The following is a 26,019-nucleotide window of genomic DNA, read 5'->3' as shown; positions in this document are numbered from 1 at the left end:
AGAAATAGTATATACTAATTATACTGATTATGTTATACTCATTGTATCAAATTTTTTATTGTAATTTAACTAGATGATTATGTTATAAACTAAATCAATACATTTATGGAAATGGTACAAATACTTAAATAACACAAATAAAAATTAGAATAATTTAAAGGCTCAAAAGTTGCACGGTGGACGCACTAAAATTATCTCTTACTATTTTCTAATAGAAAAATAAAATAAAAGTTTAAATACTATTCCAATCCTCGTACTTTCAGCAGGAAAATTTTTCATTGTTTTATTCTAACCTGTTTAAGTTAGTTTTTCTTAATATTTACGTGGACTACAAGGAATCAAAATAAACGGCATGACGACCAAAATGGACGAAAGTCGAAAAGAAAAACAGACTAAAATAATATTTAAACTAAAAATAAAGATGAAATACACGTGGGTTGGAGACGTAATTATTGAGAGAAGCCAGCTTAAATTGGTCATTTTGCAGCTCCAAGCTTGCAATAATCGAGTCCACCGACAGCCACAAGCATGAGGTTCGAAGCTACCGACAATTTCCGGTGTCTCTTAGTACAGCCTGTTAACAGCAAAACGAATATATTTTCCATTTTTACTCCAAGAAAATATATTATTTATTCTTCCACTTTGACAGCCACAGTTCAACTAAACACCTCCACGTGTACCGATTTCATTGGGTACTTTTCAAAAAGTCAATTAAGGACCAAAAATTTACCGCGCCCCAGCCAATGACTACTTGCCACGTCATCAACTACCAAAATCCGAAAGTCAAGTGGCTTGCTGAGCCGAGCCGAGCCATTTTGAGCATAATGGAAACCAGTGGATCCGGTAGTAAGAGACCAAGAGACGAGAAAAAAAATATAATATATATATAAAAAAGGATAAATAGACAAAAAAGAGAAATATAAAAGAGAGACGAGAGAGAGAGAGAGCAGCTGATTCAGAGTAAAGTTTGATGGAGATGGCGTACTGAGTGGGCGAAGATTTCAGGGAAATTATCTCTTCTTAGGCCCTTCTCTTGACGCGCGATCTGCTTCTGGTTCGGAATCTGAAGAAATTCCGACGAAATGGAAGCAAATGCGGGAATGGTGGCTGGATCTTACAAGAGGAACGAGCTTGTTCGGATTCGCCACGATTCCGATAGCGGGGTTAGTATTCATCATACAATCCGATCTTGTAAGATACTATTGGTTTTTTCATTCTATATTTTGTGATCTTAGTGGCTTGTGTGGTGTGTTGATCTGTGAAATGGAAGTTCAGATGTGGGATTTTTTTTTTCCTTCTCGTTTGCAATCTAGTCTTCTTAGGGAATTCGGAACTACTGTTACTTCTGTAATTCTGTAGAACTAGATCCATTCTGTTTTCTGAACTTCTTGGACATAAGTATTGTTTCTCCTTGGGTTTTCTTATATGGATCCTACTGTTGATTTGATACTGATTGATGATTGAGCTTCAGCTCCAATGTCTTAGTTGAAGATGGATTATCGGCTGTTCTCTTTCGTCCATTATTTGGATTTTGGCATTCGGGGCCTCGAGTTATGCTTGTTGCAGTCTGGTTCTTATCTGGCGTTTCCCTCTTTCATTTCTCTGTTGTTTTTTTTTTTTTTTTTGAAGGCTGTAGCAATTTCTGTCATTTGTCGCTTTATGTAAATGCCAAAGATCTGCTTTTGTATCTCTTAATTGAGATCCGTACATTATTTTGCATTTTTTCTTAACCTTCTTTCTATGTCATGGCTTCTGATATTTTGATTTATCCATCTGTGTTTTGACGTGCAGCCTAAACCTCTGAAGAATTTAAATAGCCAAACATGTCAAATATGTGGCGACACAGTTGGTCTGACAGCCTCCGGTGACATATTCGTTGCTTGCAATGAGTGCGCCTTTCCTGTTTGTCGTCCATGCTATGAGTATGAGAGGAAAGATGGGAACCAGTCTTGCCCTCAGTGCAAGACTAGATACAAGAGGCACAAAGGTTTGGTTTTGTTTTCATGTGTCCTTCCTGACACTGTCTTCAGTTGAGTAAAGGCCTCACATCTCAATGATCTGCTATTTTGTTTCAGGGAGTCCTCGAGTTGATGGCGATGATGAAGAGGATGATGTAGATGATATAGAAAATGAGTTTAATTACACCCAGGGAAATAGCAAGGCAAAACGACAGTGGCACGGGGAAGATGCTGATCTGTCTACTTCAGCGAGACATGAGTCTCAACAACCTATACCGCTCCTTACCAATGGGCAATCAGTATGAACTTATCAATTCCATAATGCATTTAGATATGTAGAGCAATGTTTTAAAAGGCTTTTGAGGCTTACGCCTTGAGGCCCGCCTCGAGGCAAGGCTCTAACTTTTAGCCTCAAGTCTTACGCCTTCTTTGGACTATAAGAGGCTTATGCCTCGCATAGAAGAGGCTTACGCCTCTTTGAAAACGCACTGAGGCTTAAAGTATACGCCTCGTGTAATGATTACAAGAATACTATTAATTTTTCCAATTCCTAAAAAATATCAAAGTTTTTTTTGTATGGAATCCTAAGCAGGAGTTGTAACAATTCAATCTATTACTACTTTTACTACCTAGACTTTAAAAATATTGAAAGACAACAATTTATAGAATAAGTAACTTCTATTGGTGATAATAGTAGTGATGTTATGATGTTTTTTTAGAATTTTTTTTGAGTGACAAGTAACAAGTGGATATTTTGATAATTTTATATAACTATTATGTTTGGTAATACTTGACCACACAAATTTAGGATTTGTTTAATTCTTTTAATTAAAATTGAGGCTTACGCCTCATACCGCCTTGAGGCTTACGCCTCGCCTTTTCAAGAGAAAAAGCCTCGAGGCCGCCTTTAGCCTTTTAAAACATTGATGTAGAGTTATACATTCATGTTTAAACCTTGGTTTTTTAATATCTTATGAATATATTTAACATTGGCTTTTTTAGGTATCGGGCGAAATTCCTTGTGCTACGCCTGACAATCAATCAGTGCGAACAACATCAGGTCCTTTGGGGCCTCCAGAAAAGCATATGCACTCGCATCCATATGTTGATCCACGGCAGCCAGGTATAAAAATTAAAGCTTGAGTTTTTCATGAAAATCTTAGAGGAAGCTTCTTTGTTGTTTAGGTTTGAACTAATTACATTTTGCTGTATCACAGTTCCTGTGAGAATTGTGGACCCATCAAAGGACTTGAATTCTTATGGCCTTGGGAACGTTGACTGGAAGGAAAGAGTGGAAGGTTGGAAACTGAAACAAGAGAAAAACATGATGCAGATGACAAGCAGGTACACTGAAGGGAAGGGGGACATGGAAGGCACTGGATCAAATGGAGAAGAACTTCAAATGTAAGAATTTCTTCCAAATCTAGCATGTTAGATATATATATATATAGTTAGCTTTGACTGGTGATAAAAAATGAAACATGTTATTTTTCTTCCCAAATTCTTTTTAATCCTATGTTGATATAGAAATATGATGAATATTTTACTCTACAGAGTAGAATCTTATTTCTTGTTGCCCTTCCTCCATTATAAATATATGCCCTTAATCTAACTTTGCCTTCATATGAGTTATGCTAATTTTTTTTTACTTCATTTATTTATTCTCTCTTACAGGGCTGATGATGCTAGACAACCTCTAAGTCGTGTGGTTCCAATTCCATCTTCTCACTTGACCCCATATCGCGTTGTGATCATACTTCGACTTATTATTCTGGGCTTCTTCTTACAGTACCGTTTGACACACCCTGTGAAGGACGCATACCCCTTGTGGTTAACATCAGTTATTTGTGAAGTTTGGTTTGCCTTGTCCTGGCTTCTCGATCAGTTTCCAAAATGGTCTCCCGTCAATCGTGAGACCTTTCTCGAGAGACTCGCTCTAAGGTCAATTCATTTTTTTGCATATGGTGTAAAATCAAATGGGATTTAACTGCAAGATTAGTGATAATTAGTTCTACTGTTTAGTCAATTGTTTTCTTCATTATGCAGATATGACCGCGAAGGCGAACCATCACAATTAGCTCCTGTTGACGTCTTTGTCAGTACAGTGGATCCACTGAAAGAGCCTCCTCTTATCACAGCAAACACTGTACTTTCCATACTTGCTGTGGACTACCCAGTAGATAAAGTCTCCTGCTATGTATCAGATGATGGTTCAGCGATGCTTACTTTCGAAGCACTCTCTGAAACTGCAGAATTTGCAAGGAAGTGGGTGCCCTTTTGCAAGAAGCACAACATCGAGCCAAGAGCCCCTGAATTTTATTTTGCTCAAAAGATAGACTACTTAAAGGACAAGATTCAACCTTCTTTTGTCAAAGAACGTCGAGCAATGAAGGTAAGCAAAATATGCACATTTTATGAGATAGCATTGAGCAATAGTTTCTCAACATTTATAGCGTTTGAGATCTTAAAATTCTTAACATTTGGTGTATGTGCTTTGGATAATAAGAATATAATCTGGAAACTGCAAAGCATGCTCTATGGTTCCCCCAAATTTATTTATTCCTCTTATTTTAGAACGATAAATAGGTGGATATGTATTTTTTTAATCTTTTGATAGACTTGAAAAGTTAAATTGTTGTTTTACAGAGAGAGTATGAAGAATTCAAGATTCGGACAAATGCCCTTGTTGCCAAAGCACAGAAGATGCCCGAGGAAGGATGGACCATGCAGGATGGAACCCCATGGCCAGGAAACAATCCTAGAGATCATCCTGGAATGATACAGGTTTTTTTAGGCCACAGTGGAGGTCTTGATACTGATGGCAATGAACTACCACGACTTGTTTATGTTTCTCGTGAGAAGCGACCGGGCTTCCAGCATCACAAGAAAGCTGGAGCAATGAATGCATTGGTCAGTCATCCTTGTTTGATACAATCATGGCATAAAAGATACAAAAATTTGAATAAATCATTAGTTAAAAAGATTAGGAATTCTCAGAGCTTAACAATAACTTGGACAGTTACAAGAATAATTTGATTTATAATATATGCCAGCAAAAAAAAAAAAAGGAAGATGTGAAAGTGTATTTTGGTGGTTTTCTTTAATTATTATATGACTTGATTTCATCGTATCTGCAGATTCGAGTTTCTGCCGTGCTAACTAATGGAGCATATCTTCTTAATGTCGATTGTGATCACTACTTTAACAACAGCAAAGCTCTGAAAGAAGCCATGTGTTTCATGATGGACCCTGCTTATGGAAAGAAAACATGTTATGTACAATTCCCACAACGTTTTGATGGCATTGATTTGCACGATCGATATGCCAATCGCAATATTGTCTTTTTCGATGTAGGTTATTTTACTTGTCATTGTGCATTTCAATTGCATTTCTTCATGTAATTCTAGTGTTTTGGGGTTTTGGCTTGTTACTTGTCATTGACTTTGTGTTCATTTTTGCTGTTCTTTTCAGATCAACTTGAAAGGGTTGGATGGCCTCCAGGGTCCTGTCTATGTGGGTACCGGTTGTTGTTTCAACCGGCAAGCTTTATATGGGTATGATCCGGTTCTGACCGAGGCAGATTTGGAACCAAATATTATCATTAAGAGTTGTTGTGGTTCAAGAAAGAAGGGCAGGAACAAGAAGTACATTGACAAAAAGAGAGCTGCAAAAAGGACTGAATCTACCATTCCTATCTTTAATATGGAAGATATCGAGGAAGGTGTTGAAGGTTGGTTTTCCTTCAAAATACTCTGTGTTTGTATTCATTATTTTAAACATTCTCTTATCTGTAACTGATGTATATGATAAGCTTTATTGATGAATTAGAGTATGCCTTTTCTTTTATATCTAAGAGAGTCGTTAGCAAGGAGAAAAGTTAAATTTTTCACCATACAATGATAAAATAGGATGTTTACCTTATTTTGCTGTGTCCCTCAGGATACGATGATGAGAGATCACTCCTGATGTCTCAGAAGAGTTTAGAAAAGCGTTTTGGCCAATCTCCAGTTTTCATCGCAGCCACTTTCATGGAACAGGGAGGTATTCCACCTTCAACCAATCCTGCAACTCTTTTAAAGGAAGCAATTCATGTCATCAGCTGTGGGTATGAAGATAAGACTGAATGGGGCAAGGAGGTTAGTTTCTACTAGGCATACATTCCTCACCCTCCTTTCTTCTTCGCTGCTCACTTCACAGATGAAACTATTGTCATAATAAGCTCAGATCTAACATTTTGCTTTTTACTTCTAGATTGGGTGGATCTATGGTTCTGTAACAGAAGATATTTTGACTGGGTTTAAGATGCATGCTCGTGGTTGGATATCGATCTACTGCATGCCTCCACGCCCAGCATTCAAGGGATCTGCTCCCATCAATCTTTCTGATCGTTTAAATCAGGTGCTTCGATGGGCTTTGGGTTCCATAGAGATCTTGCTCAGCAGGCATTGTCCTATCTGGTACGGCTACAATGGAAGGCTAAAGCTTTTGGAGAGGATAGCATACATCAACACTATCGTCTACCCCATCACTTCTATTCCACTTATTGCATACTGTATGCTTCCGGCTTTCTGTCTTTTGACTGGAAAGTTCATCATTCCTGAGGTAACCGATAGTTTTCTCTTTATGACAAGTTTTTCATATATTTTGCAGATGTATCTGTATCTTGACTTGTTCTGTTTAATACAACCTTTCAAAATGACGATAAACAACCATATTTATGCCACTTGGAAGTGTTTTTATGGGCGGGGCTTGGCTTTCCTCCCCTAAATTACTTATTTTAAAAGAAAGAATGATGATAAACAGTCAATGGATGATAATAGAAATCCTGTATCTGCTATTATGATAAAATAAACCATTCCATTATATCCAAATTCAGAAACATCCTATATGCAGTCAGTCAAAAACATCCTATATGTCTGTGTTTCTCCATTTTAAGTAATGTTATTTTTCGCTACCTAATTTGCAGATAAGCAACTTCGCGAGTATGTGGTTTATCCTCCTTTTCGTCTCTATCTTCGCAACTGGTATTCTTGAACTTAGGTGGAGTGGAGTTAGCATTGAAGACTGGTGGAGAAATGAACAATTTTGGGTCATTGGTGGTACTTCAGCTCATCTTTTTGCTGTCTTCCAAGGTCTCTTAAAGGTTCTTGCTGGAATCGATACGAACTTCACTGTGACGTCAAAGGCAGGCGACGACGATGGAGATTTTGCAGAGCTTTATGTGTTCAAATGGACTTCTCTCCTCATCCCTCCCACCACTGTCCTTATCATGAATATGGTTGGTATAGTAGCAGGTGTTTCATATGCCATTAACAGTGGTTACCAGTCTTGGGGTCCCCTTTTTGGTAAGCTGTTCTTTGCTTTGTGGGTTATCGTCCATTTATATCCTTTCCTAAAGGGTTTACTGGGAAGGCAAAATCGTACTCCTACCATCGTCATCGTCTGGTCCATTCTTCTTGCTTCCATATTCTCCTTGCTCTGGGTGCGGATTGATCCATTCACCTCGGCCTCGACCAAGGCTGCCAATGGCCAATGTGGTATCAATTGCTAGACGATTTCGACGTAGTTTTGTCTCGCAGTATGCTGATTTTCCTGTGAATATGACGAAAAAAATCATGGCATTGGAAAAGAGCCCTCGGGAGGGAGGAACCAAGATGAAGAAAATGAGAAATGATGACCTTTTAAGAGTCTTTTACAGGTCTTTGCACCAGAATTTGTTGGTGTCTTGAAGTTGTATTGGGATGTTATAATATTATTGTGCAGTATTGTGAAGTCTCATTTGTTTAGTGAAAATAGATAAAAGGAATTATTTATATCAGGAATCTGTATGAACAGACAGACAGACAGACGAGGATTTTTTGTTGTTTCAAAGTTGTTATGACAGTGAAATTATAATTTAATTTCTCATGTTCAGTGGATTCACATCACAGTTTTCAGCACCAGAAATGTATTCTATGCTCTACTACTGATCATTTCACCTCTATCTGAAGATCTCCATGTTTCATAAAGGTGAAAAATTATGTATCAAAGAAAAAAAAATCTCTTGTTCTTCACTTCGATTAAAAAAATAAAAAAATAAATTAAAGCTGAGATAACCATGACATAAACATAGATTTATAACCTTGGTAACAGAAGCAGATTCCTTCTCAGTTTCCTATAAAGTCAGATTCATGTTCTTACCTGCAGCTGGAGGTTGGTCTTAAGCACTATTTTTACTGCCTGCAAATAGAATAGAAATCCTTAGATTGGTCTTCATAAAGATGGATGATAACGGTTGATGGGAGACATCACAAGTTCTTCACCTTCTTCCTTGGAAGAATCAGTCCCAGCATCTGAACTTTAGAATTCAAGGCGGATGGAACTGGTACACTCTTATCAAAGAAACACAAGATTAACTAAGGCAATTCAAACCGGCACATGTAAATTAAACGATATCACCAAAAAATTGGGATTATGGACCGCTAATTTATAGCAAGCAAGAAAATCACTCGTTCGATCCAGTATGCTACCAATCAATTTTCACTTCTTATTTTAGGTTCATCTTAATATGGACAGCTCCATCACAGCCCTTGAATAGAGCAATTGTGATTCTGAAAGATAACCTTCTTTCATCGTGATTTTTAAAAAATGATGTGTTAAACTTTTATGCCTATATTCAGGGATATCTATGCCCGCCCCAAGGTCCGTATCTGGGATACAGGATTTTTGGTATTAAGCTCGTCAAAAGGTTCAAACTTGAAACTTATAAGCCAAATACGACCAAAAACCCAAACTCTTGCCAACCCAACTGTCCCTTAAGGCCATATCAAATATATTATAAATCTTATGGCCCTAGATATTGAAAGCAATGAGAGACAGTAGACATGAGAATAAAAAAAATATACATACACAAACTTCCAAAATTTAAAGAGTAAAATTGAAGTTCTCACACTACAAGAACCAAGCAAAATTAACTTACACTACACATTAAGTAAAATTATAGTTGTACCATATTTTTACATCGTTTTAAAAAAAGTAATCGATGTAAATCATTCTAGAACTTCTCTTTAACCATGGGACAAGTTCTTTCCTCCAAATTCTAATGCATTTATGAATAATAACGAATCTCTTAGGACTCAAAATTCTAAACATACCGGAACAATGGCTCCTTAATTAGGCCCAAATTGGTTTTCTTCTCCAATTATCCAACGTTGGGAGATGAAATGTGGTTATGCCCACCAAAGTTTAATGTAAAAGTTACCTTCTAATTTTCATCATCTTTGTCTACGAGAATCCTCTTGCAAGCTTCGTAGCACATAAAGGAAATTCCTGCGTTAGGCACCAGCTTAATGCAGCTGGGGCCAAGCCCTCTATATAAGCCCCGAACGCCTTCCCGTTCAAGTATACTTGCAAGCGCATGGATTACATTCTTGTAGACTTGTCGTCCACTGAGAGCCCCGACTTGCATCTGCTTCCGAGCTACCTCCAGCGGGAACGTCGCACTGCTTGAGATGGCACCAGCAGCTGATCCTATTAAAAGGGTTTGGATATTGCCAATTTTTTCCTGCTTGAATATCTTCTTGTAGGCTTTTCGTAATGTATCGTAAGCAAAGTAATTGGTGGCAGAATATGGAATCACTCCGATCAAACTGGGAGCGAGGCCTCTGTAGAATTCTGCAGGTCCCTTCTCTTGAAGTATCTTAATGAAAGCATCAAGTAGACCATCATAAACGCCTCTCTGCAAGAGCCCATAGCAAGAGCATGAGACTTTGTAATGTTGTTTAGAGAATGAATATAGTTGTTTCAGTTCACTAAAATTTTCCAACTACCTGAATGGTTAATCGGGTTTTCAGCAACTCGAGAGGGTATGTACAGAGGGTTGCACTAACTCCGGCACAGGCTCCAGCAACTAATGAAGCAGGGATTGGAATTTTTGGTTCTTCACCTGGTCTGGGTGATAAGTTCTTGTTGACAGTATCAAAAGCAAAAAGCTGCAGAAAGAACAACATATAACTCTATAAGCATTGAAATGAATAAGTAAAAGCACTTTTCACTGCAGACTGTGACAAATGTTTCCTCTTTCAATTTGAAAATTTATTAGGTAAGTTACATATGTTCTTGAATCTCAGAAAAGTAATCTAAAAATTATACATAGACAAGTTTCAAACACAATGCTCAATGCCCAATTACAAGTTTAACCATCTAGAGATTATATCATCTAATCCGTAAAATACAAGAACGATAGCATCAAGACGAACCTTATTCATCTAATCTAATCTAACACAATTCATCAACTATAGCCATTTTTTCATCAAGTTTCTAAGACTGACTTGCAATCAAAATAACAATCTTGGAGCAAGTCTATAATAGACCCCAGCTGAACAATATCCAAGCCATAACTAGTTAACTATTATCAGAGTCAGTTAGTTTTAATGTTAAGGAACGCAAAAGAAGGAGACCATTAAGAATATATAAATTATCAAATTAATCAGAACTTAGCTCCCTCAGCTTTTGGATCTAGTTTAATAAAGTATCAGGAGGTCTTAAGTTCGAATTCCTACAACAATTTCCTCCTCCAATTCATGAACGTTACATACCAGATCTTGTAAATCACACAAAAATTCAGCCAACATATGGATGGGAATGTTGAGAATGTACAAAAGGAATAAATTTAACAAAATCCAATAAAGCACTTCAATAAGCAATTATCCAACAGGGAACATCCACACACACAAACGAGTAGACAAACAAAAACAGAGGTTTCTATCCTAAACTCCATGTGCAATATCACCAAAACAAAAACACAGCAAATTAAAAAAACAATACACAAAGGAAACAAGAATTGGAGTTTCAAGTTTCAAGTACCTCAATCGCCTTGCTGGGTGCGACCCGAATTACATTAACCAAATTTCCCCTAAACAATCCCTTCCACCCGTCATTCTTCATAATATCATTGAACACCTCCATGACAGAATGACCACTGCTACCCACCATCAAATGAGTCCTTATGGTCTCCAATGGCGCCACACAAGTGTTCGACACCGTCCCAGCAACTGCACCACTTACCAACCTCCGAAGTGAAGGATTTTCGACCTTAATTCTCAATTCAAGACCACCCTTCTTCTTCTTCTTCTTCTTCTTCTTCTTCTTCTTCTTCACAAGAGATTCCTCAACATTAATACCCTCAGTAGACGACACATATTTCATATACAAATTCGTGTAAGGAGGCTTAGTGTCATCATGGTCAATGGAACTAGAAGAATTCGTCGAGATGCCGAATCCGACTCCCATCTGGCCGACGCTGGCGAATAAGCCCCCGGGGTGGAAGTGCCCCTCCTGGATACACCATTGCGAGCCCAAATCGAAGACGGAGAAAAATCCATCTCTCTTATAGCCTAAAACTTGAGTTCCTCTCCCACCCATCGATTGGAACTAAGCAGATGAAAGATTTAAGTCCTAATTCATAACCAAAATCATACAAAACAATCAAACAGCAAGCATAGAAAACGGCCACGAGAGGAGGTCCGAGAAATGGATACTCTTTGGCATTTGGTTTGACGAAGATTCGAACGAACTGAGTGACAAACAGTTCAACTAGAAATTTGAGTTGAAACAAGAGAGCGAAAATATGGCTCTACGAGGGGGAGAGAGGCGAATCTCCCTCTCTTGAACTTTTTTTTTTTTTTTTCCCTCTTTCTGGAAGGAATCCGATCCTTGGAACTTGGAACTTGGATAGAATTGAAAATATAAGCTCCTACGAGGGCAAAAACAACAATTCGCGCAAGCCAGTAATGGGTTGACGGGCCGACAAAAGTCAAAGCCAGCCCATTCCGAATTCGCGCTTCAAGAAAAAGGCCAAGCCCATTAATGGATTTATAGGCCAAGTGAAGTAAAAGTCAGCCCATTCCAGATTCGAGCTTCAAGAAAGAGGCCAGGCCCAGAAATGGGTTGATGGGCCGAGGGAAGTCAAAGCCGGCCCATTCTGATTGACGCTATCTCCGAATCCCTCCCTGGATTTTGAGTTGCAGTCGCAGCAACCGGCAAGGGAGAGGAAGAAAGCTGAAAGCTGAGAGCGGGTGCCATCCATGGCGGCGGCTGAGGATTTGGAGAAAGGAGAGTTTTACTTGAGATATTATGTGGGACACAAAGGGAAGTTCGGACACGAATTCTTGGAGTTCGAGTTTCGACCCGACGGAAAGCTTCGCTACGCTAACAACTCCAACTACAAGAACGACACAATGATTCGCAAGGAAATCTACCTCACCCCTGCTGTTCTTCGGGAATGCCGTCGCATTATCTCCGACAGCGAGGTTTGGATCGTTTATCTCTCTAGGATTTCCTTTGCATCGGGTTTTCTAGGGTTTTTAGGGTTTTTTTTTTATGTGGATGTGTGGGGTTTGTTTTGCATTATTGTGCCACAATTCATCGTTCGGAATGTTATGGTCCTTTTCGTTTTTAAAAATTAACCTTGAATCGTCTCCCCGCACCGCCTTCAGCGCCATTAACTATACAGATTGATCATTTCTTCAAAACAGCCGGAATCCATGGAAATATTCCACCTGTCTTCTTCCTTTCCCAAGTAAAGGATGGGCGATCTTTTGTGGATACATCTTATCGCTTATGTTAGGACTGATAATGATTGATTCTGCCGAGTTATCCTTAGGCCCAAGAGAAATTTAAAAGATTCACAACTTTGAGGAGATTGTTAAGTTTGGTAGAATCATCACTCGACAAAGTTGCATATCATTTACGAATTGACGATAAACGATATAAAAAATGTCATTACTCATTAGCAACATCAAATAACCCTTAGAGGATACCACCTTGGAAGCCCTTATCAAGTGAACTATTTAGCAAATAGGAAGGGAGTAAAAGGGTTGCCTTGTCTAAGATCTCTTGAAATTTTTATCTGACCTCTCAGCTTGCCACTACAGAAGATTAAGATTGTCTTGGAACACCACAAGAACATCCTCTTTGTTGTTGTTTCAAGACATGTTCAAAAATTCTCTTGAGTAGCCATCCAGAATAGGAATTTTTTTAAGACTTGAAACTACCAATTGCAACTTTGTTTTCTTTCTCAGAACAGGGTCTTTCAAGCCATTAACACTTCTCTCCAGAAATGGGCTCTAAAGTTGAGAGGCTAACCCCTTGCTCGTCATCATCAAGACATTTGAGAGAGCTAATTAGATTAGATTAAAGATAGGAGAGATTACCTTAGATAATTGATGTTCCATTCATTGATTTGCATCCGAACATTCTTAAACTTAAAAGGAATACACACACATTTAGAGTTCCCTGTTCCCAGCAGGAATGGGAAATGATCCAATGTGGTGTGAGACAATCTTTTAACTATAGAAAGATGAAATTTGATATTTCATTCTGGATTAACGAAAAATCTGTCTATGAGGGAGAAGACCAGTTGATCCTTGTTTGACGACCAAGTGAAATTGATATTTGATTTGACAAAGGGAGATCAAACCAGAGAAAGGTTATCAATAATCTTATTGATTTGACCTGTATGTATTCTGCCACTTGAAGATCTTTTAGGACTCCATCTAGACCAACACCCCTGCGCAGTGATTTGAAAGAGCTTCAAGCTCATCCCAAAAAGGAATATGTAACTACGTTTTATGTCATAACCTTGTGTAATATTAATGATTGGAATTGATGTTTCTTGGGTTTGGCTCAGCTCGTTTGAGCTTTTTTTTTTCTTTTCTTGGCAGTTTTATATCCTTTCAGTTGCTCTATGGAAGTATGATTTTTCCTCCAAAAGGAATGTTATTTATTGTCATTTCTCATAGATTTATCATCCCCTTTTTCCAAGCTGTGTAAGAAAGTCAAATGTCAATTTTTTTTACTGACTTTTGGGAAAAAAAAAAGAAAGAAAGAAAGGCACGTTACCAATATTTGAGATGTTTCTTCTTAATTAATTTGATGAAGAGTGTTCTGTTATTTATTCTGTTTGTCACTTGCCTCTAAATGATTCATTTTTATAATCTTTTGGAATTTAATTAGCTTATTATTACTTCTGTACAGATTATGAAGGAAGACGATAATAATTGGCCAGAACCTGATCGTGTGGGTCGACAGGAGCTTGAGATTGTGATGGGAAATGAGCATATATCCTTCACCACATCTAAGATTGGATCTCTTGTTGATGTGCAGAGCAGCAAGGATCCTGAAGGATTGCGGATATTCTATTATCTTGTTCAGGTAAAACTTAATTCACCGCGTAGTATACTTTAGCATGGAAGCTTTTTTTCTGCCTTTCAGGCAATCTATAATTTTTTTCTTCTTTTTCACAAGCAAGTCGTCGTCGGCAGTCTCAAGATCCTTGAATGTTATCTATTATATCCACGCTTTCTTTTATTTCCACCCTCTTCATTGTCCAGCTTACATCTTATCTGCGTTTATGCTTTGGCTGTAGGATCTGAAATGCTTTGTATTTTCTCTCATTTCACTCCACTTCAAGATCAAGCCAATTTAAAGACTGGCCAAAGTTGCTTCTGTACTATCTGAGGAACATGTACTACTCCAAACAGTGGGTTCTATTTTCGGCTTCGATTTTTGAGAATTCTCTGCCATATTACGGTAGCCTGATGGTGTTAAAATGGTTGTTTGATTTATGAAATCTGTATTGTTATAAGAGTTCATCTGGACTTGGTGTGTACATGGTGAAGTGCGTCGGGATTGATCTTTATGTTACAATAGGGTATGTGCTTGGTTCTGCGTGTTTTCTTTTCTACGAGATTTGAGTGCATACCTTCATTTCTTCAGTTTGTCCTCTATTCAAATGCCTATCAAATTTATAGTTACTAAATGAGAGAATACAAGAACCGCTCTTGTACCATATGCAATTTTTGTTTTACTGAAAAAGGAAAAAAACTTGAAAAACGATAATGAACAACTTCTGCTAAAATATCGTTCTTCAAGATTGGGCACATGTTTATCATTTCTTCAGATTTCGTTTGAACGATTTGTTTTTCTTGGTATGTTATTATGTGATTAAGTTAGTACCTTTTTTTTTGGAAATTTTCTCCATTTGGGATCATTTCAGATCGTTGGTTACACTTTGGCTTGTACTTTGTACTGCACCAATTTGCAGTGCTGCTGCTTGTGCGCACTGATTACAGCAATTAATCAGGTGTCGTAGTATCATTTTTATCTTCTCCTTTGAAACCAAATAATTACTGAGAAATTAGGTTGACCTTTCTTCTCATCCGAATTAAGGCTCTGTTCCTTCTTTAAAGGAAATATTAATAAATAAAGTGATAAGCTCTGGGGTTAGCAATTGTATGTCTTTAGATGGCTAAATTTAAATTTTAATAATTGCATGGTTTTTTATTTTACTTTAAATACTGTTTTCTTTTTGTTTGGTTCTATATTTTCTTTTGATCACCGAAACATTTATTATAGTTATGTACTTCTAAAATTAAAATTGAAAGACAAAAAAAGTCACTTTTAGTGACAATAAAAATATAAAAACCAAAATAGATATTTTGAAAGTAGAGAAAACTAAATGAAAATGAAACAAATAGGTCTATTATACTATCTATGTCGCGCTGGATTTGAAATGGAGAATTAGTCATTACAATAAATATAAAGAACAGTATTTTAAGAAATATTTGTATACTACCAAAAAAATCATTGAGAGACCCATAAAATCTAAATCCTTTTTCGGTCGCAAATGGTAATAATACACCATTAAAAATATAATCATTTCAAAATTATTTCAAAAGATGGTCTTAGTAGTTCTATCAAAACTACCTACCATGTATTATTGTAATCTTTATCTCAAAATCTATAACACATCTATTGAACGGAAAAAGAAAATGTGCAGTGAAGTTTTACTTGAACTTTGACATGAATTAATCAAACTTCAAAGCAAGATCAAGTTCAAAAACATTTTCAATATACAAGTTCACTTTTTTAAAAAACATGATAACTATCAAGTGGACTAGTAACTCCATATGGAATGGATAAATTTATTTTAGCTTCGCTCAAGAAAGGGATGCAAAAGTATAATGTTGATAAATAATATAATATCGTGTCAATTAGAACATAACTTTACTAGTTGAATCGTTAGTAATCTCCATTACAAGTTCAAGATCTGACTCCCCACCCTCACCACAAAATGTTATGGTTCTTAGGAATATTGAAGCTATTTTCATGTGTTAAAAACAATTTGTTTTACTTCGAACAATTTGTGACAAGAAACTCTCAATATGCACGTGCAAGTGGAATTACACATGAAAATAAAAGGAATCTTACCAAGTATCTTAACTCAGGTGCCAAAGATAAATAAAATTGCAGGTTTCAGCTCAATACAGAATCAATTGACCATGGATGATAAAGATATAATATTATTAACGGGTAGAGAGAGGATGGAGGCAATGAGCATAAAGCTTATTAAGTTACTACGATTTCTTTTATACTACCTAATTTGAAATTATTTTGAATTCCCCTATTTTTACCCTGTTGTTCAGCTTTTACAGACAGGCCTCAAATGAATAGACTAGTTGGCTCTAGAGAGTTAAGGCCCGATCTGATAACTATTTTGTTTTTGATTTTCAGTTTAGCGCCATTTTCACCTATGTATGTATTTTTTTGTTTAGCCTCTGCTCTTTGAAATTGTTTTCAAAATCTAAAACAAATTTTGAAAACGAAAAAAAAAACAACAGTTCTCAAAAACAAGTTAAAGTGTATTTTTTAAGAAGGGTGAAAACATAGAAAAGAGATTGTGACGAAACAAATATAATTTTCAAAAACAGAAAAACAAATACGAAATGGTTACCAAACGGGGCCTAAATATTTTATCTTATTTTATCGGGTTGGAGACCTCTCTCCCCTTCCTATTTATCCCACTCCCAAATGAGAGAGAGAACTTGCAGAATGGAGGAGTACCTTGTAAAGTCATGATGATAGCTGAGAATGGAACTTGGTCGCACGATCGACTAACGATTCTTGTTCTCGTCTCTGAAAATATGGATGAAGGCTTCGCACTCCCTCCAAGTATAGAGGTGTCTGCATCTCAATCAATCGAGAGACCTACAAGGAGAGCAAACCTGTAATTTGTAAATGCCAGAACAATATCACCAACAAAAGATTTTAATTTCTTTATATATATTTCTATCTTGTAAAACTCACAGAGTAGCACAATAATAGAAGACTAACGATAACAGGAAAATTGTGAGAATCAGCAAAAAGAATATATATTTAGGGTAACTTTCTAAATTCAAGGATTATAATGGAAAATTTGTTTCTATAAAAGACTAGAAAGGAATTTTTCCTCGCAACCTTCCTAAAGTCTTCACTTAAAAATAAGACAACTTGCTGATAATATCGACCCCGACAATTGGTGAGATTATGGTTGTGTGGAAACTCCATGCTTTAACACCAAAAGTAACCAGTTCTAGAGTAAACTAATAGCAACAGATTTGAAATGAGCCAGAGCATAAATTTCATACTAATATCAGAAACCAAAAATTAACAAGCCTGTTGGTTCCTTGTTGGTTCCTTGTTGGTTCCACACCTGCGGAGTGAGTCTGCTTCGTAATATAGTATTTTTAGTGTAGTATCAAAAGTGAAGACTTCATGCAAATGATACAGGAACCGTTAAAGAAACCAAGGAGACAAACGAAACTTACAGCTCGACGGAATGCAAACATTTCTTCTTGACCAGATAGCATTGACACAATTGCAGTTGGAGCACCTACGGAGCCTACATTGCCTTCCTCTAGGACATTTCGACGAAGCTTTCCCCCTTCTGCCTCTGTTTCGAACTGAAAACTGGAACCAGAAATACTAAGTTCGTACCATTGTTGCAAAACCTACATTGATGCTCAAAAGATACTGAAAAGACGTGGACCGTTTGCTACTAAGCAAGGGAATCAAAAGTGATCCAACAATATACATATACGCTCATAAAAGACCTAAAAAACTGCATGCTGGCCAAATGGTTTAGAGCAGAAGCAGCATAAAGTTGATGTGGTGGTATCCAATATACTTGATCTCCTACCAATCTCGTCAAAAGACTTAGAAAGATATATACACATAGTTTGGACGAATATAAGAAACAGCACAAATTAGAATTATTACAAACTGAATGAATGCATGCAAAAATTTCATTATATACTAACCATCTGCTATTTCCCATACTAATTACTGAACTCATAATCCAACAACTCAAGTGACAATATTACAGGATTGAACACAGACCTGCCACTCCCTTAACTTTTCCTGGAAAAGATCTCCCATTCCTTTCTAATGAAACACACGCCAAAAAGATGGCTCTTGTAGCATTTAACCATAATACGGGGGAAGTCAAAACTAACACAAGATCTCAAAAACCTTTGACCATAAATGCCGACCAACTGGAAAATGGAGGAAAGGATGGAAAAAGGAAGTTCAAGATCACATATTATTGGAATTAATTATTTACTGTCATGCACTACATTCGCCAAACTCTTCTAGCCAATATTCATTTGAAAAATGGAGATCATAAATATGTCATACTTGTACGCCACTTTAGCATAAATGAAGTCATGATTAATATACTTTCTTCATATATCGATGTACTTGAACTGAAGTTGGAAAATTCACTTAAAAGCTGGAACATCCAAAAGTGATGATGGTCCATGGCAGCATTCATATTCGTAGAGTTTCTCCCAAAAAGAGGAAAAGAAAATTTTATAGCAATGTTCAACCCAGACACAGGAGAAATAATTACCTCTCCAAATCGAAAAGAGTACCCTCTTCAGTGCCTTGAAACAAGTCCTCAATTGAAGTAGCTGCCAAGCAAAATAGGCAGCAATGGTGATTGTATAGCTCATCAATGAGAGTGATGAACCGCCGGGCCTGACAAAATGAAATTCTAAGTTTAAAATGAGTAAAATAAGTGGGCAGCAAGAAAGATATCCATGCTATGGGGCATCAGTAGTCATTTTGAACCTTAACTATCAAATAAAGATACCAAAGATGTCAAGGGCCAAAGAGAGCGACATTCAATTAATATGCATGTACCATGGGCATGTTGCCAGGACAATATGAGCCCTAATTTTTATCTAATTGAAGCTTTTCTAAAAGAGCTTGCTCATACCTTGTCACGGATGCGCATGCTCATCATTGGGATGTTGGATATGAAGACAGTATGATAGTTTTGGGCTAAGGCAATATAATCTGCAGCACCTACCTATAGAGACCAATTAAAAGAAAGGTGATATAATGACACACATAACCAGATTCAAAGAACAGAGACAAGTGTCATAATCAGAAACCAAAAAGGCACATTGTACACCATTATATGAATAATACAAAGATAAGCAAATACCGGTTGACCACAGAGAAAATCAAATGCAAATCGTGCCACTCCATTGCAGCTTTCTGACACCTCCAATTTTCTGATTGATATATATACAAATTCGTAAAGCAAGTTCAATGAAAAAAATTGCGTTAAGTTAGAAAGTACCTTCCAAACATCACAGAAATAGTCTCAGAGGTGATTTGTCCTCCCAATTGGCGGGTCATTTCGGCCCACATCTTTTCAAATTTACCCACCGATGTTAGCTCTAAAGGCCAGAAATAATGCACCTATACATGCATTCAATGATAAATGAATAAAATATAAAGCACCGTAGGAAAGAAATTGCGATCGGTAAATGAATCCTAACATTTCACTGCCCATGCGTGGTGTTAAAGCCATCAAATGCACCAATGTAATAACAACCAATAATGATTGATCAAGGACAATAACTAAGATCATAACAATACATATGTATTGCACTTACCATCTCCATATCACATGCTTAAGAAATTCAAAGATTGAAAAGCCAAACAAAAGGATAAGATAAAATAGCAAAAGAGACACCTATCATAATGAGAAATGACAACAATAACCTGAGTGGATGAAAAGGCATCACTTCCTCAAAAACTAGGAAATGAAGACAATAGGACTGATTATTCAATAATAATTTTAAATATATTTATGCATTTCAGTGATTTTTATGTACAACAATGGCTATTTATGCATTAATATTTAAAAATTAAAATACAATATAATAAAATATACAACATGATTAACAAAAGTTTATATTGAGAATATAGAAGAGCATAAATTATTCACTATCTAATAGGAAAAAAAATTCAAAATAAATATATCCATACAATTATAAGGTTAAAAAAATAGTAATGATTTACATCAAAATTCACTACTCTTATTTAATAATTTTTGTCATGTCTATATCCCGAATTGGGTTTTAAAAATCATAAAAGATCTAACACTTTAACTTAGGTCTCCAGGAAGTATTGGTGTATCTAATTCTATGAGCCACAAAAACATTGCCTAAACTAAAATCCCCATGCTTCATAACTCATAATTATGATAATATGACTTTGTGCAAATGATATTCAGACTTCAGAGAGCAACTAATGATAAAATGAGTTTCTATGGACCAGATCATCGTTTTTAAAATTACAATCGATGTAATGTCAGGTGGAAATATTCCTGTGGTTAAGACGTTGTTCCTGTGGTTAAGACGTACATTCAACAACGTATACTTTGAAATTGTATGCGCATATTTTTCTTGAATACCTTGTTACACTGTTCATGCTCTCACCTGGTCAAAAGATCTTTGAGCTATAAAGCGCCTGTAATCAATCTCACTTCCAATGAGAACAAATTCACAATGCTCCTCCAGTTTGGCTACAAACTTTTGGAAGATATCCTTCTGCATGCCATCCTGCATTAACATAATTTGTCAACACAATCAAAATGGTGATTTTCATGTACAAGTTCACTGCATACCTGCTTGTCGACTCAACTGTCTAAGAGGTTTATTTCGAACCCTCCCCCCTAACATTCTGCTAATGTTCAACCACCCTGTCCCTTTTGATAATTATAGTTTCCTACTGTTAAGAGAATTGAAGAGGATCTTCATGTTTCTGCCAGTTGCCTGACAGGACTGGGGTAGGAGCTGGAAGTAAAGTAGGTGCAGTTGGTGAAGGGGGCTCAATCTGGCATTAGTGAGAGGTGGTGACAACTTGGGCTTCTATAGAAGGGAGCGTTTGCTTTTTGCACATAATAACGGAACTTCTTGTTTTCAATCTATAGAATAAGGTGAAAAGCATATCAAAGACATATTACTCCCATCTTATCAAGTCTGAAGAAGAAAGTTATTATTAACTCTCAAATGGAGCTCTTTTGTAAAGCTCAATGGGTTTGGTGGACAACTCATCTTCTCTTTTCATATTATTTTTCCAGTTTGAAATTGAACTGTTTCTAACTCAGCTGCCGAAGAGGAAAGGGAAGCATGTCCTTAGTGTGCCCTAATGGTTGACAAGGTACCTTTGTTTGTTTTGATTTTCACTAAGTTGTACTAATGCTCTGTTGCCATGTTGATATTTTAATTAATTTTCCACTGTTTACTGTTTAGTCATGTCGTCCGTATAGTTTTACTCATTAGTTTCAATAGGCATTCACAATTTCCTATATAGGGAAGAAAGTTGACTCATTGTAGGTATAAAAAATATTGACTTCTATATCTTTCCATTCCCTCAAACTAACATGCATATTTTGGGGGACTTGGCTCCCTCAAAGACTCAATTTCACCTACATAAAACTAACATTTATATAGAGAAGAAAATCAAATCTAATTAAATTGAAAATTAGAATACCAGTCTTCATCAGCAGTAAGATTTGAAAACATGGAAAATTAAAAATTTTAATAACCAGTTGGTGTATATCTTCTCTCCTTCAACATTTCAATTAGAATGGTACCTGATTCAAGTCCTTTGGAGCTCGATTGCTGGTGGCCACAAGAACTGTACCAGTACTCAACAATCTGCTTACAATTCCAGATAAGGCCACAATAGCAAATACATCAACTGTCTGAAAGAGAAAGCAGAACAAGCAAATAAATATACATCGTGAATCATGAATGAATAGAATCATATGCAACTCATTTCAAAATGTTTGCTTACAGAACGAGCTTGAACTCAACTTGGTTCAGATATCAAAAACATAACAACAGTCATTTTTCCATGATAAATACCTCATATTTCACTCCATATTCTGAAATCGTAGTATCTAAGTTCGCCCCCATAATTTTGAAACTATACTTCTCCTACTTATGCATCATAACAAATGATCCACTATTCTTAAAACGTCAGCCAGAAATTTTACTTTAGGATATTTCCATTTACCTGTATCTCATCAAAGCAAAGAATGCTGGCTCCTACTTGGTCTGCTTGCTGATCAACAAGAAATTTATCGGCAACAGCAGGAAGAATGTTTTTCATCTGTACCTCTTGCTTGTATTTTTCTTCTGCAGCCAACCACTCCTTCACTTTTGTATCAAAGGGGAGATTCATAATCCAACTCGAAATGCTTGATTGTGAAGATTTCTCCCTCACTTGATTTTTCCATATCTGGTGCATATCTTCATTAATTTTTAGCATAGCCTGCCAAACAATGAAGTAAAATTTCAGACCAATAACAATTCAAAATAAATAAAGCACGCATCTCTGAAACTCATTAAATCATAATACAATGGTTGAAAATGAATTGCAACTGTTTGTTCAAAATGTTTCCAAGTTAAATAAATGCTCACCTCATGAAAATGGTACCTTCGTCGATGTTTAACTATTCCTTTAGTAGCATTGTAAAACATATCCATGAGCATTGTCTTCCCTAGATTATTAGATATTAGTTCAGTGAATCAGAAATTATGTTGATTGTAAAATTATAAGCATAAATCACTATGCTTAGACTCTAATGTATATCCTGGGGAAAGCAATAGGTAGATGCAAGTTTGGTCTTCTGTAAATGAATGCCAATATTTGCACCCTTTTAGTTCAATGCTTAAGTATAACGCACTAGCTTTAGCAGAAAATTTGAGTAGAAGATATTGTCTTAGAGAAAAATGAAAATGATAGTGGGCTGAATTTAACTGTAACTAATTTCCAAGCTTGCCACATAAACATTTATCATATTCTGAAACTTACCACTTCCAACATTGCCATATATGTACAGTCCCCTAGGAGCATGTGGAGCAGAAGGACAACGCCCTACAAGTGAATCCAACTTCCTCTCTCGGTTAAGGTATGAAACCCATTTACCGACTCCAGGTTCAATATTTTCAGACTTATTCCTAAGGGAAAAAATTAATAAATACTTTAAAAGATCAGATGCTAAAAATTTTATGATAATCAGAAGCCAAAAGAGTTGCTGAAGATTTTAAGTTCAGAATGGTGACTTTGAAAAGGAGTGTTCCTAACCGAAACATCAGTGTTTCAACAAGTTTGCTTTGGCGCTTGTTTACCGATGTCCAGACATCACCCTGTTGTTTAGATTCAGCTTCCTCCATTAAAAGTTTGCGCCTCTCATTCTCCCTATTCTGTTTCCAGTTAGCTAGTTTTACCTTGAAAGCAAGAGGTTCAAAAAAGAGCTTTAGCAGTAGGTCTCAACCTATTCGTAAGAGTAAAAACATATCAGACATTCAAATCATAATGGAATTAAACAATTCCGATTAGTACATGATAATCTTCCATATCTTTTTCATACTGCTCCAACCTTCCAAGCAAACTCTCCAATTCGGAAGCTACTCTCTCTTGAAAAGGATCATGTTGTAGCTCCCCTCGCTCAACTAGATGCCTGTAATGTACCAATAGCCCTGAAAGAACGAATTTCACGTTACAAGTCTGAAATACAGCTGTGACTATGACTATGGCATTACGGAATCCAAGCCTATCAATTAAAATATACACGAACTCGGATATCCTAAAGCGGTCAGGCAAAATGACTGATTAAAACATTATCCACTTCGCATCCTTCCCTCCGACAACAAAATAAGACAACCAGAAAGTTCGAATTCGAGAAATTGAGAAATTGAGATCAATCAATGCTTTAACCTCTCTCTATTCGTTCGTTGGATGAAAACAAATCTAACTTCTTATGATCGTACCAAAGATAACAGAAATCGAACTAATATAACTTCAGTGATCAAACACGCACCGAATCATGATCGTAAACATGACACGTCAAGCAAGGAATTCAATCTCTCATGAGTCATTAGCCAGTAATCACCACAATAACAGCGTACTATGCACAAACTAGCTAGAGAGTGAACTTCCAAAAACACGAATACACTACATGTTAATTTCATACTTCACGTTACATATGCACACAAATAATGCGAATGCCAGAGCGAGAGAGAGAGAAACCAGGAGGCTTTGAAGACGAAGATAGGAATCGAACACGAATCAGATCAATGCCTGAGTTGGAAGATTGACGAGCGATCCTCAGCGACAAAAACGAAGAAATTGTTGAAGTTGAAGGTCCTCTTCTCATCTTCGAAACGCAATTTCTTCTCCTTCTCCGAGTATGGCCGCGCAGGTTCCGCAAGAAGAGAACGTCGAAGTTCCACGAATCAAGAGCTCCGATTCGGTGATGAACCATCAACCAAAATGGGAAGTGGAAAGTGACGACGTGTTCTTCCCGCTAACCAGCCACGTCTAAACAAAATAAAGTACTTACCGCGCGCAGATGACGTGGATCGTAAACATACCGTTGGATGGTTTGGGACCAAAAGTAAAACAATCGTACGGCCCGTAATATTAGGGCGCCCTTGGTCTGGTAAGACCGGTATTTTTTTATTTTTTAAGGCTAAATTATGCCAAATGTTCCCAACTTACCTAATTAATTTTAATTTCCCTCCTGTTAAACTCAATAAATAAATAATTCCACTTAATTTTTAAAAATTTTAATTTACCTGAAAACTGATCAGATTTGTTTACTCATTTTCTAAAATCACTTCTATTATATTATTGTCAATATCATTTCTATTTCAAATTGTAATTTTTATAATGACATACAAATGATTTTAAAAAAATGCCAAAATTTATTTTGGCTACTCGTAGTTAAATGACATTTTCTTAATACAACAATTTGAGAATATGAAGTATATGTCAATTACTACTAAGTTATACTGATATTAGCGTCGTTTAATGGCATTTTATATATATATATAAATATTAAAATTTTCATTTACATAATTCATTGTCGTTTATATTAATATTTAAATGTTTCCAATATGAACATAAATCAGTAGTTAAAGTATCTTACTCCTTTGTCAAAGATTGTCAGAGATCGAAAGTAACTTAAAAATTATTTCATGAGTCATTTAAACCTTTTTTTAACAAAATCGAAAGTAACTTAAAAATTATTTCATCAGTCATTCTATTGAGATTATACATTAAACCTTTTTTTAACAATTTTTATAAGGATGTTTAGACTTCTCATAAATGTAACGAATTTTTTCGTGTAACAAAAAGTGTAATGAAAATTTTCATATATACCATCTTATTCTTAGTGTAATTTTAATATTGTCCATGATATATTTTTTTCTAGTACAACATGTAAAGTGAGAGATTCGAACGCACGATCTTTTCGTCGAAAGTATAAACTATACACAGGGTAGCATTTATTTTTTATTTTTTATTCTTTTTGAAATTTTGAAACCAAGGTAGCATTTATTAATTTCAAATTGAACGCTACAACATATGTTATTTCACATCTCTTTCAAACCTTTTGACAAAGTAGTTGTCAAAATTGTGAGATTTTTCAAAATTTAAAGTGACAATGAATTACTAATATGAAAGATATCAACGTAAATTAATTATTTATTTGTTTTAATATCCGATAAAAGAAGAAAAATCCGAAAACGTCCATATAAAGATAACTCTGACAGTGAAGTGAAATATAGTATAAAGGGGCTTGAACCAATCAAATTTTGAAATTTTGAAAATGTCTCGGTACGTATGAGTAATGACTTAATTATTTTATGGTTTATCTTAATGAATGACCATTTTTTTTTCTTTCTTTTCATATTTGCAATGGTCCGGACTAAAGCATGAATGGAACATTTGCAAGAAAGTCAACAACACAACTAAAGCAGACAAACAACAAAAGAAACGCCACAGACAAAATATAACAACTTGATTGATCTAGTAAACCGGCCCTAACAAATAAACTCATAATTTGGGATTAGCAAACACACATACGACACAGAAACTCGACTTTTTTAAC

General features: G+C 36.1%; 4 protein-coding genes across 10 annotated transcripts; 2 read left to right on the top strand and 2 right to left on the bottom strand.

The window, feature by feature from the left end:
• The first annotated feature begins 914 nt into the window (after positions 1–914).
• CESA10 (cellulose synthase A catalytic subunit 3 UDP-forming-like protein) lies at positions 915–7,880 on the top strand. Its single transcript, XM_088119335.1, has 13 exons — positions 915–1,163; positions 1,792–1,987; positions 2,076–2,257; positions 2,961–3,081; positions 3,176–3,362; positions 3,633–3,899; positions 4,005–4,350; positions 4,605–4,868; positions 5,096–5,308; positions 5,430–5,688; positions 5,898–6,094; positions 6,210–6,560; positions 6,925–7,880. Exons 1-13 carry the CDS (start codon positions 1,083–1,085, stop codon positions 7,507–7,509), a joined length of 3,249 nt encoding a protein of 1,082 aa, XP_087975461.1. The 5' UTR covers positions 915–1,082; the 3' UTR covers positions 7,510–7,880.
• Positions 6,770–11,806, bottom strand: LOC111005847 (adenine nucleotide transporter BT1, chloroplastic/mitochondrial). Of its 2 annotated transcripts, XR_002600783.2 has the most exons (5): positions 10,803–11,806; positions 9,767–9,928; positions 9,199–9,675; positions 8,261–8,329; positions 6,770–8,177 (listed from the first exon to the last, which is right to left on the bottom strand). XR_002600783.2 is itself a non-coding variant. In XM_088119338.1 (3 exons), exons 1-3 carry the CDS (start codon positions 11,358–11,360, stop codon positions 9,202–9,204), a joined length of 1,194 nt encoding a protein of 397 aa, XP_087975464.1. In that variant the 5' UTR covers positions 11,361–11,806; the 3' UTR covers positions 8,896–9,201. The 2 variants fall into 2 exon arrangements, 1 of the variants encoding a protein (XP_087975464.1); XM_088119338.1 differs by lacking the exons at positions 6,770–8,177; positions 8,261–8,329 and having other exon boundaries at positions 8,896–9,675.
• Positions 11,807–11,949: 143 nt separating this feature from the next.
• Positions 11,950–14,713, top strand: MAGO (mago nashi family protein). Its single transcript, XM_022277514.2, has 3 exons — positions 11,950–12,247; positions 13,974–14,150; positions 14,365–14,713. Exons 1-3 carry the CDS (start codon positions 12,023–12,025, stop codon positions 14,422–14,424), a joined length of 462 nt encoding a protein of 153 aa, XP_022133206.1. The 5' UTR covers positions 11,950–12,022; the 3' UTR covers positions 14,425–14,713.
• Positions 14,714–16,180: 1,467 nt separating this feature from the next.
• On the bottom strand, positions 16,181–24,432 carry LOC111007517 (AFG1-like ATPase family protein). Of its 6 annotated transcripts, XM_088119336.1 has the most exons (15): positions 24,156–24,432; positions 23,469–23,605; positions 23,211–23,353; positions 22,938–23,083; positions 22,544–22,623; positions 22,137–22,394; positions 21,712–21,822; positions 20,552–20,674; positions 19,405–19,526; positions 19,267–19,336; positions 19,036–19,128; positions 18,667–18,794; positions 17,585–17,726; positions 17,405–17,482; positions 16,181–16,985 (listed from the first exon to the last, which is right to left on the bottom strand). In XM_088119336.1, exons 1-15 carry the CDS (start codon positions 24,388–24,390, stop codon positions 16,851–16,853), a joined length of 2,001 nt encoding a protein of 666 aa, XP_087975462.1. In that variant the 5' UTR covers positions 24,391–24,432; the 3' UTR covers positions 16,181–16,850. The 6 variants fall into 6 exon arrangements, 4 of the variants coding, with proteins under 4 accessions (XP_087975462.1, XP_022135602.1, XP_087975463.1 ...); XM_022279910.2 differs by lacking the exon at positions 17,405–17,482 and having other exon boundaries at positions 24,156–24,430; XM_088119337.1 differs by lacking the exon at positions 24,156–24,432 and having other exon boundaries at positions 23,506–23,605.
• Positions 24,433–26,019: the final 1,587 nt, after the last annotated feature.

This window comes from Momordica charantia (genome assembly GCF_013281855.1).
Source record: "Momordica charantia cultivar OHB3-1 chromosome 11 unlocalized genomic scaffold, Mcharantia_2.0 BLBB01000011.1, whole genome shotgun sequence".
In the NCBI taxonomy this organism is placed as follows: domain Eukaryota; kingdom Viridiplantae; phylum Streptophyta; class Magnoliopsida; order Cucurbitales; family Cucurbitaceae; genus Momordica; species Momordica charantia.
This window is presented reverse-complemented; position numbering and strand designations above follow the sequence as displayed.

Bases quoted from the DNA above. Each gene is read 5' to 3' on its own strand.
- CESA10 (XM_088119335.1), top strand. From the start codon at position 1,083: ATGGAAGCAAATGCGGGAATGGTGGCTGGATCTTACAAGAGGAACGAG. The intron at 5,689-5,897 runs GTTGGTTTTCCT...TGTGTCCCTCAG, and splicing joins TATCGAGGAAGGTGTTGAAG to GATACGATGATGAGAGATCA. The intron at 6,095-6,209 runs GTTAGTTTCTAC...TTTTACTTCTAG, and splicing joins AGACTGAATGGGGCAAGGAG to ATTGGGTGGATCTATGGTTC.
- LOC111005847 (XM_088119338.1), bottom strand. From the start codon at position 11,360: ATGGGTGGGAGAGGAACTCAAGTTTTAGGCTATAAGAGAGATGGATTT. The intron at 9,929-10,802 runs GTACTTGAAACT...TTCTTTCTGCAG, and splicing joins CACCCAGCAAGGCGATTGAG to CTTTTTGCTTTTGATACTGT. The intron at 9,676-9,766 runs GTAGTTGGAAAA...GGGCTCTTGCAG, and splicing joins AAACCCGATTAACCATTCAG to AGAGGCGTTTATGATGGTCT.
- MAGO (XM_022277514.2), top strand. From the start codon at position 12,023: ATGGCGGCGGCTGAGGATTTGGAGAAAGGAGAGTTTTACTTGAGATAT. The intron at 12,248-13,973 runs GTTTGGATCGTT...ACTTCTGTACAG, and splicing joins GCATTATCTCCGACAGCGAG to ATTATGAAGGAAGACGATAA. The intron at 14,151-14,364 runs GTAAAACTTAAT...CTTTGGCTGTAG, and splicing joins TATTCTATTATCTTGTTCAG to GATCTGAAATGCTTTGTATT.
- LOC111007517 (XM_088119336.1), bottom strand. From the start codon at position 24,390: ATGGTTCATCACCGAATCGGAGCTCTTGATTCGTGGAACTTCGACGTT. The intron at 22,624-22,937 runs GTAAGTTTCAGA...CTAATAATCTAG, and splicing joins ATATGGCAATGTTGGAAGTG to GGAAGACAATGCTCATGGAT. The intron at 21,823-22,136 runs GTAAATGGAAAT...TTTCTCTTTCAG, and splicing joins TTTGCTTTGATGAGATACAG to ACAGTTGATGTATTTGCTAT.